The following is a 10375-nucleotide window of genomic DNA, read 5'->3' as shown; positions in this document are numbered from 1 at the left end:
AAAACCCGTCTCGCTCCGAACGGGTTGGTGGGCATGGCGGGGCACCCCGTCGGGAGAGGATGCTCCGTCCCGTGAAGGTAAAAATTTAAAAATAATTTTATTTCTAAACAATTCACCCGTTAAAAATTTATTTTGAATTTTCATTTTATTCTCTAATAATAACATAATTTGAAACTTTGAAAATATCAAAAAAAATAATAATAAATGGGGCAAAAAGTTGCCCCATCCCCACCCCCCTCCCCTTCTAAGGCCGGGCGAGGTTTGGGGGAAACGTCGCCCCCGCCCCGTTGCCATCACTAATTTGGATTGTTATATAAGTAATTATCACTTTCTTAAATAAAAATAAAGCAACTCCTAATTTGAATAGTTTTCTCTGTCTCTTCAACTTGATGAAATTTTTATATCAGATTGTATTGTAAAGAATTTTTTTAAAACACCGTCTATATTTATTAATATGACCCTATAATTTAAACAATCTACGATCACATTGAAAATTTCCAACTCAAGGATGTTAGGTGAGTAGGGGTGGGAGTTGGGTTAGGATAGGATAGATGCTAAAAAAAAGTAAATTAACTAGAACAACATTTAGATACATTTTTTAAAATAAAAATGATGAGATCAATTTCTTTTCATTGAAAAAATGATAGTGGAGATATGTTACAATATAAAGAATTGCAAATGGTACACAAATTATTCTATACACACGAAGTAAACAAATAGAGAGGGTGGCGTATTTTTCACTCGCTCTTACTAAAATAGAAGGCATAGTAGTAATTGAAAATATTATTTGATAATAACATTACGTGTTACAAATGTTCGAGAAACAAATTAAAACATAGAAATTCTTTGGATCGACCAACCTACAAAATCATATTAGTTGTTGTGTAATTGTCAGCCATATAATATTAAATAAATTATGATGTGTTTTTGTCATTACTCACTCAGCCTTCAATGATAAATTGACATTACTACATGTACATCAATGTTTATATAAGAGATTATATAATACTACATAGCACTCTATCATTTATCAATTTTAAACACAGTTAACTTTTTTATTTAATATTTTTCCTCCACATCATTTTCCGTAATCACTTATGTACTATTTTTATATTCAAATAGCAAAATTCTTGATAAATTAATTGGCAAAAAATAAAAAGATGAAGTAGAAGAAGGCATAGTCAATGTCGTTTTTCTAGAATGCCAACTTATATTCGTGAGAAGGGTTGATTGATTTACGCCATCAAAAATACTTGGAGGGGGAAAATTATCATTCATATTACAATGATTACAATCATATGCTTCAGTATCAAAGTCAAGATGGGAAAAGCTCCTTGAACGACCCCCCGGACGTCCAAGGGTTTGTTCAAACAGCTGGTTTCGAGTCAAGATTTCTAATTTGAGGGACGATGGTCAGTTGTCAATGACACAACAGTACTCGCCAACATGTCATATATTATATTTTTATAATCTTGAAATAATTTTAAAAATGTTATAGGGACAGTTGCGCTTCCGTTGTTCATGGTTATACATAAATATAAAAATTTACACTTAGAATCAACAAGATTAGACATATTTAAATAAAGAAGATTGCAGCTTTAATTCAATAATAACCATCTTCAAATTTGAATTTTGAATCTAAGGTATATTCCATAGACACTCCCAATTGCACTAAAGCATATAATGAAGTATATACTCAAATATTCTTCTTACACCTACCCAATCTCTACCCTCCACAAAAATATTATTAAAACTTGCAGTAAGATCATTTTTGATGATTTATTGGTTTATTTTTGTTTTAGTTTTATGCATTTTTCAGAAAAGGTTTTTCAAACTCTTTGCCGCACAACGTTTTTATAGATATATTTATCATACTCGACCTGAACAAGGCACCAAGTCACCGGATCAATGGTCACATTGATAGGTATACTTGAAAAATCACATAATATTTTTTCCAAAGTGAAGTATTTTTGTGACAAATATAATTTTAATTTATTTTTCATATTTACTTTTGTGATTTTGTTTTAAGGAAATAAATTTAGTAGTTGAACTTTGTTTCTGATCAATACATGCAACGAATTCAAAAAATAGACATTTACACATAAATACACCTCTTTGTAATACCAGTAGATATGATGCATATTTCTTTGTCATTTTGCATAGGAGTGTTTGATCTCAAAATTGAATAACATCTTAGTGGCTAATTCGATTTTCGTCATTCAATGGCTCTCTAATCTCAGACAACTTCATCGATTTACTAATCGAATTAGCTAATCAAATTCGATTTATAACAGTAAGGAAAAATTTGACATTCTATTAGTTTATTACACTTCGAATTTCTGAACAATCTAGATGTTGCAATTTAGGCCCTGTTTGAACCCTATTATTTCTTCATTAAATTAAAAATATGACCGTTATCCATCACATCAAGCCATCATATTTGACTTTTTATCTCTTGTGTGGGGCTTATAACGACTATATTTTTCATTCTCATTTTTGCAATAATGTGGCTCAAATGGGGCTTAATAGAGTTTTAGATTGTGTCTCACTATTATGGACCAATTAAAGAAAATTAGAAAAACGTCGTGATGAGTTTGCTCATTTTTCAAAGAATGAAAGGTCTAGGTCCAACTTACTTCTAGGATAATAGATTGGGGGCTAATACTGCACACGTTTCTTTATTTTCTAGTATAAATTAGAGTTGTACTCCTCAACCTTTTATATAGTATGAAACCGGCTCTCCAACCTTTAAAATTGAAATTTTGACTCCTTAACCCATTCAATCATGTGAGATTAAGTCCTCACTTGAACAAATCCGTTATTTTGATGTTTAAAAAGTCAATTTTTTTTCTTTCAAATGACTATTTCGTCCTTAATTAACTAAATAATAAAAGAATAGAAATCCAAAAATCAAAATTGAGAAATGAGAAAAAAAATCTTTTAAAACACAAAAAGAATAGGAAAAACAATCTCCAAAATCAAAAGCTTAGGCATAGCCCGATTTTGTTTAGATCTAGCTCCAAAGAGAACCTAACAACATTAAGAACTATCGAGCATCTAGTAAGTTGAATTGTTAAATCCAAATTTAATTATGGAGCTGATTTCGAATCAAAGCGTTTGATTTTGTTTAGTTCAATTTATTTCAATTTGATTTTGTACCATAATTTAATTTTTCAAAGTTAAAAAATGGGTCATTGCAACAATGGTCTCAAATCTTTCAAATTGTTGCAGCTTTTACACTAACCTTCCATTTATTGTACCCACAGTCCCAAACATTTTAGTCCACGTTTGGTATCCATTATTTTCAAACTTTTATTTTACATACTCATTTTCAACCATATATTTACACAATAAAATATTATGCATGTAAACTCAAAAAATTTTCCTACTTTTTAACCATACATTCTCAAAATAGAAAAAAAAATTTATTCAAAACTATGTTTTCTCGAATTACTAGTTGATAAAAAGGGGCTTAATTGGGACATATACAGAAATTTGTTGATTAGAAAATTTAACTTTGACCATATAATGACTAATTTTAAAAGGGTAAAACGAATAATTTATATTTTTGACCATATTAATCTAACAAATTATAGGTTCTATCTTAGATCTTACAAAATAACAAATGGGCTCCAAATCTTGAAAATATGTCTTTGTTTGAACCCCATTTTTTGGGAAATAATGCATTTTGAATAGAAGATTGATAAAGAATGTGCGATTAAAAATTAAAAAAAATTTAGATTTGTGTGCAATATTATTTTTATTGAAAAATGTGTGGTTGAAAATGAGTTTTAAAAAATGAATTTTTAGAAGAATAGAGCTCAAACAGGGTCTATAAACGATAAGTCCATTCCTCAATGAATATAGATGAACAGAAACTAAATAATAACATAAACATGCGTGAATTTCAATTCTATCCCATTGATTCCTTCGTTTCAAGTTTTCAAATCTACATAAAAATAAATATATATTAAAAGTAATAGAGATAAAATAATTTTTATGGTATTATTATTATTACTCATTTGATGGAATATATGCAACCGGATGATTTTTGACGATTTTATTTACATGGAATTATTTGTTGAATACTGTCATTTTTCCAATTTCTACCATATTATGGAAAATTACCGTGAGGACCCAATTTTACAGGATTAAATAGATTAGAGATCAAAATCTTAATTTTGAAGGTTTCTGAGCCGTTCCACGCATCATGAAACCCAGTGCGCACCCGAATGGTATCTCCCGTTATTAAAAAAAAAAAAAAAAAAAAAAGGGAACCGCCAACCCCTCCAATTTGCCAAAATTTCATCCCCTAGCCAATGACCTCATTCCACAAACACATCACACAATTAAATGGACAAACAAATCATATGGATATCAAAATTAGCCCTTAAAGCCACGGGAATCACGCGGTCCAATAACAAAATTCGACAACTACAATGACACCTACGGTTATGCATCGCTGCCAATCGATTTACCTCACCCAAGTGCTCCAATTCATGGTGAGACATCATCCAAAAATAGTTCCATTTGATAGAGGTGCCCTGACTGCAAAATGAGGCAATTCTATCTCCTTTAATTGACAAGTTTGGAAATGATTTTTCACAAAATTGGCAACACACAAGTCATTAGTAGCATCATACGACCACGGTTGTATCCTCAATTGCTTCAATTGATGTCGTTAATTGGCCCAATTTTAGACTATAATTCTATCTAGAATCGCTAGCAAACTGTGGAAATTCTGCCTCTTCCAATTGACGAAATTGGAGCTCTTTTTTCCACCGAATTCTACCCACAATCCTTCAGCAACACCAAATGATGATGGGTATACCCTCAATTGATCCAATTGTATTACAAATTGCTCAAATTCTGACTTCATATTCTACACATCGACATTTTTTTTTCGTTTTCATGTTCTACCTATCGACCTTTGAGTGGTGGCAACTAACTTTGGGAAGTAATTTTGACGTTGTGGGTGCCCTTGATGACCGATCTTTGGCCCCTATCGGTGTGGATGGGAGTTGGGGAATAAGAAAGTGTCCACCATCAACCTTTTTGTTTTCATGATAGTGGGGTAAGTGGTTCGGTGTAGGGGGTTAGGGTAGATTTCTTTTATAGTTTTGGTTGTTTTATTTAATTATTTTATATAAAAAAATGTAAACCTATCCTGTTGTCCTTTTAAAATTAGTCAAACTTGTGGTCAAGGTCAATTATTTGGTCAACCAACGGTCAAATGGATGATTTCCATCCAGTTGGACTTTTACTGCATATTTTTGAAAAATTAGCGACCTTTGTTTGCACAAATTTAAGGTTAGGTAAAAGTCTACAACAATTAAAAAGGTTAGGGACCGGTTCTGCAATCTTCCCAAAATAAAAGGAAGCCAATAGCCAGTAACCATCCAGTGCTCACCATTTGCGGACTGTGGTACATATAATGGCGGCGGCCACCAGAGTGATAGCGTCATCAAGGAGCACCATTACCACCACTCTATTCTCCAAAACCCCATTCTTCGGGAAAACACAAAATCTCAGCCTTCGATTCAGAAGCAATGTGCAGAAAAGGCGGCTATTCACTTCCCGTGCCATTTACAATCCCCAGGTTCAAATAAAAGAAGAAGGCCAGCCCGAAACCCTTGATTATCGTGTTTTCTTTGTTGACAGTTCTGGGAAGAAGGTAAATGAAGCTATTTGTTTTTTGTGATATTGGTTGGATTTTTGTTTTGGTGTTAATGTATATGATTGTTGGAATTTGGTGTGATTTTGTTAGGCTTTAAGTGTTACTTAAGAGGTTAAACTCTGAAACCTGACTTAGTTTTAGGACAGTAATGCAAATTAGCTTTTTAATTCATTCACGCTTTATTTTTTAATAATTTTCGAAAAGATGTCTTTTTTATGGGTTAGAACTGTTAAAAGAACTGTTGAAATGTGAATGGTGGATTAATCTTAGGTAAAAGGTGCAAATTTCAGGGAAAAGAATAACGTTGATGTAGCATATTTATTGACACAATGACAAATACGGAAGATTTTCTAATTTCCTTACTTTCAAGTTTGAATTTCTAGATATTTGCCTGTTCCAGAGAAAAATGGAAAATTATTGGCAAATGGTGTCAAGAAGGAATTGAGTATCGTGTTTTCACTGTACCAGAAATAAGAAGGAACCAGGGTGAATGTAATAAAAAATGGTCGCTTACTCACATTTTGTGTTGTTTTTAGATTGAAGTTAAATGCAGATGCTGATTCGTCATTCTGAGGTGTGATGTGTGTTTTTTTTATGTGCAGGTTTCCCCTTGGCATGACATACCTCTACATCTGGGAGATGATGTATTTAATTTCGTTGTTGAAATTCCCAAAGAATCAAGTGCAAAGATGGAGGTTGCTACAGATGAGCAATTTACTCCCATTAAACAAGATACAAAGAAGGGAAAACTTCGATATTATCCGTAAGATTGTTCTGTTCTCTATGTTTATCATATATCTAATTATTTTTAGAATATTTGTTGCCATATATGGTTGCTCGTCAGTTTCATCTATTTAAATATTACTTTATTGATTTGAATTTTTGTGGGCTTTTCATTGGCACATCAATTCAGCATTTTTGAGAAAGAAGAAATAAAAGAAAGGCATATGATGGCATTTTTGGTCTGATCTCATATACCAAAAATTCTGGTTAAGTTGAAGATATGGATGAACTGGCCGTAATGATGCTGTAATGGTTGTTGGTTTTGTATTATGCATGAGGTTTGCAATGAATTTGAGCTTGAATATGTTCCTTTACTGAATGAACAGAATAAGAAACAACTGTATGCATCAGTTTTGCAATGAATTTGAGCTTGAATATGTTCATCCGCTAAATGAACGGAATAAGAAACAATAAGCTTGATCAAAACCACACTATGATCTAGTTTTCTGCTTCATTCATTCACCACGCTTATAATGGATGGGAAAATCTCGCAAATCAGATATTTAATAAGTTTTCACCGTGGGGTATAGGTACCTGCTCCAATCTGTAATTAATACTCCTATCTCCTCCCACACCTTACACAAACACTTCACAAACTAAAAGAAAAAGTTCAAAAAAAAAAGGACCTGGAGCCAGGTTAGAGCTGCTACTGGAAGTGCTGACTATTTGCAGGTTGTAAAGTATTTAACTTAATGATGAAAACAAAACTTATATCTAGGTTCAATATATAGAAATTGAGCACTATAGTCATTCTTATGGAATCATAGGTAAATATTTGATAATCTTTCCTGGAATAAATGTTAAAGAAGATAGAGTTGGTTCTACGGTACATGGGAAGGATATTTGATTTGACTTTCCCACTAAAAAGAGAGAGAAGATTATAATCAGTACTTCTATAACTCTTCTATCAGGTGCACTTTTATGATTTCAATAACAAAGACCATGTTTTTTTATTTTTTTTTTCTTTTCTATGGGATGATGATTCTTCACCCTTATCAGTCTTTTTGATGTAGAATTTTTGTGAATAGATGTGAAAACTGATTTTTTTTTGGAGAATGTGGTTAAAAAGGAGGAAAAATTATGGATCAACATGCATAATTATTTTTCAAAAGAATGTGTAGTTGAAAATGAGGTTGGGGAAAATGGATCTTTAAAGAATATGTACCAAACAAGAGCTAAGTTGTATTTGTTAAATATGTCAAACTGAAGCTATTACACTTGCTTCTCTTTTGGAATTGTAACGACCCAAGCTTATGTACTTCAAGTTGTTGTATCATATGTTTGTTTAAGGAGCATTTGCTCATTTACTCTTCACGAATTTCTATTTCATCTTCCAGGATTCGAATTTAAGACCTCTACCTTTGAGTTCGAATCGTGGGATACATGATAGAAAATTGTGAGAGGTAAGATATGCATATGCTCTCCCAAAGCGAATAATACGTATGACATAATGGCTTGGGTACAGAGGCTCTAGTCGTTACAAAAAACTTCTTTGATTCATTACTCATTTTGATTATTCTTTACTTGATACTTGTTTTTCTTTTTGGAAATTTATGCTTTTTGTGCTTGTCGCTTTCTTCCATTATATTTTTTTCCCCAGTTACAACATAAATTGGAATTATGGATTGCTTCCGCAAACATGGGAAGACCCGTCATTTGCAAACTCTGAAGTTGAGGGGGCATTTGGAGACAACGATCCAGGTAATAGCGCAAGACTTTTCAACATCTCATTTGTCTTCTGTCATTAACTTACGTTCTTTCATCTGTCTCCAACCAAAGGTTGAAACTAGAAATAAAGTGAGCTCAACAGTTAAACTTCTCAGTTGACAATTTTTTGCCCTTTGTAGTTGATGTTGTTGAGATTGGGGAAAGACAAGCCAAAATTGGGGAAGTTTTGAAAGTCAAACCCGTGGCTGCTTTAGCAATGATTGACGAGGGAGAACTTGACTGGAAAATAGTTGCAATTTCACTGGATGATCCAAGAGCTTCCCTTGTCAGTGACATTGATGATGTTGAGAAGCATTTCCCGGTATGTTATTCTTAATGTGCCTATCATTATTGTTAACAATTGCTAAATCCTGAGCTGATACTTGGAATGTTTTCTCATGTTGATTGGTTTGTTTATTCAAATGTTCTGTGATAGGTTCAATAGCTCATTATTATGTGGGGTTGGATTTCGGAAGAGTACTGAGAGTATTCACTTTGTTAACTTAGTACTTAATTTCTCAAAAATGGGGTATATGATGATCTGATCACGGTCTATTTTTTTTTTTTGGTTAAAATCATGCTTCTGGTATTTTGAGTTGAAATTTTAGGTTTTCGTTTATGGGTGTCTTTTATTTGGAACTACTCACATGATATTCTTCAGGGAACTCTTACTGCAATCAGAGACTGGTTTAGGGACTACAAAATCCCTGATGGCAAACCTGCTAACAAATTTGGTCTTGGGAACAAGGCAGCAAACAAGGTATCTTGTTATTAAATAACCAAATTTTCTGTTTGCTTCTGTCTACTGTTAAATTCTTTGACAAGTTTCTCAAGCTTGCGATTCTCGGTTTCTATTATCTTGTTCAAGTTTAATTTGTGATAATAAATTTCATTGCCCATGTTAATAAAGAATCTTTGAAGTGCAAATATAATGGTAAATTTTTATTTATTTATTTATTATTATTAATTTTTTTATGTAAAATTTTTTAACTATTAGCACTTAGTTATGTTGTAACTTCCATAATGTTTAGTGTCAGTTCATCAATGAGTTGCAGTCTTAATAACCTCCTCTAAATTTTCCCTCTTCCATTGAAACCTAGAGCTACGTTGCTCAGCTTCATGTACAGGTACATTTCTAGGAGTCTTCTAAAAATTTAGGATATGGGGATATGGTTAAAAATGATTCAAAATTTGGACATGTACATGGCCACTTTTTAAAAAACATAAGTTTTTATAGAGTATTATATACGGAGGGTTTTAGATGTATTTTTTATGGAGTGTTGCATTTCATGGGCTTATTTCATGCCTCCAAAATCTTAGTTTTAAAATCGATTTTATTGCTTTAAAAATCTTCGGCCCACTCTTTATATCCCTGCAACTTCTGCTTTCTGTCATGGCGATCTTCTTCCGTGTTTCTGCCTTGTGCACTTCTCAACTGAAGGATCTGACACGGATCCACACTCATATGAATATTCATACCCATACCTATACCTATGTCGTGTCGTACCAACACGGATACATCCTCAAGGATGAAGAGTCGGAGCATCTTAGACCTGGAGAATTCTATTGAATGATAGAACAGAAAAATTGTATAGAATAAAGAGCCGAAAGAAGGCAATCAGGAGTAAAAATTATTTAATTCTGGACCTTATAATCATTCAAAACTAAAACCAAGGTGGAGTTAATTGAAGACTACATAATGAATTATTATAAAGTGCTGATCACAGTAAATACTGAACCATTTGACATTGCATTCAAAATTAGGTTTGGAATTTCCCATGCTATGTCACAGTAATGAATAAACCTGATCACAACCATTCTTGTTTTTCAATTGTAGGATTATGCTCTCAAGGTTATCACTGAAACCAACGAGTCTTGGGCTAAACTCGTGAAAAGATCTATTCCGCCTGGTGAGCTCTCACTTGTATAAATGTAACATTTTCGGTGCATTTGCTAATGTGTATTGAACAACACTGGACGACAGTTAATGATGAACAAGGAGCGAACTATCTAGTATTGCACAAAAAACGTGCCTTTAGTGTTTAAGCTGAATGTTCTTTTTGTGTACTTCAAGTGAGACTAAAGTATTGGTATTTAATGAGTTTTGCTGCACAAACGGGGTGAGTGACAAGGTTTAAAAACAGGGGGACAAGTGCAAACTTTCATTTGACAGTTTGAAGAAAAAAGGAAAGAAATGGAGCAACACAG

The 10375-nt window shown here is 32.8% G+C and overlaps 1 protein-coding gene across 1 annotated transcript; it reads left to right on the top strand.

Annotated features, from left to right (window-relative positions):
* The first annotated feature begins 5407 nt into the window (after positions 1–5407).
* Positions 5408–10268, top strand: LOC111376791 (soluble inorganic pyrophosphatase 6, chloroplastic). Its single transcript, XM_022999797.1, has 6 exons — positions 5408–5674; positions 6280–6440; positions 8061–8161; positions 8308–8489; positions 8829–8927; positions 10005–10268. The coding sequence occupies exons 1-6, from the start codon at positions 5435–5437 to the stop codon at positions 10095–10097; spliced, it is 876 nt and encodes a 291-aa protein (XP_022855565.1). The 5' UTR covers positions 5408–5434; the 3' UTR covers positions 10098–10268.
* The last annotated feature ends 107 nt before the right edge of the window (positions 10269–10375 follow it).

The sequence above is a fragment of the Olea europaea genome, unplaced genomic scaffold (genome assembly GCF_002742605.1).
Source record: "Olea europaea var. sylvestris unplaced genomic scaffold, O_europaea_v1 scaffold1561, whole genome shotgun sequence".
Classification (NCBI taxonomy): Eukaryota; Viridiplantae; Streptophyta; class Magnoliopsida; order Lamiales; family Oleaceae; genus Olea; species Olea europaea.
Note: the sequence above shows the minus strand (reverse complement) of the source record. Positions and strands in the feature narration are given on the sequence as shown.

What these genes read in the sequence shown, in the direction of transcription:
- LOC111376791 (XM_022999797.1), top strand. Translation starts at nt 5,435, where the DNA reads ATGGCGGCGGCCACCAGAGTGATAGCGTCATCAAGGAGCACCATTACC. An exon ending in TTGACAGTTCTGGGAAGAAG is followed by an intron (nt 5,675 to 6,279) that starts GTAAATGAAGCT and finishes TTTTATGTGCAG; the next exon opens with GTTTCCCCTTGGCATGACAT. An exon ending in ATTTGGAGACAACGATCCAG is followed by an intron (nt 8,162 to 8,307) that starts GTAATAGCGCAA and finishes TGCCCTTTGTAG; the next exon opens with TTGATGTTGTTGAGATTGGG.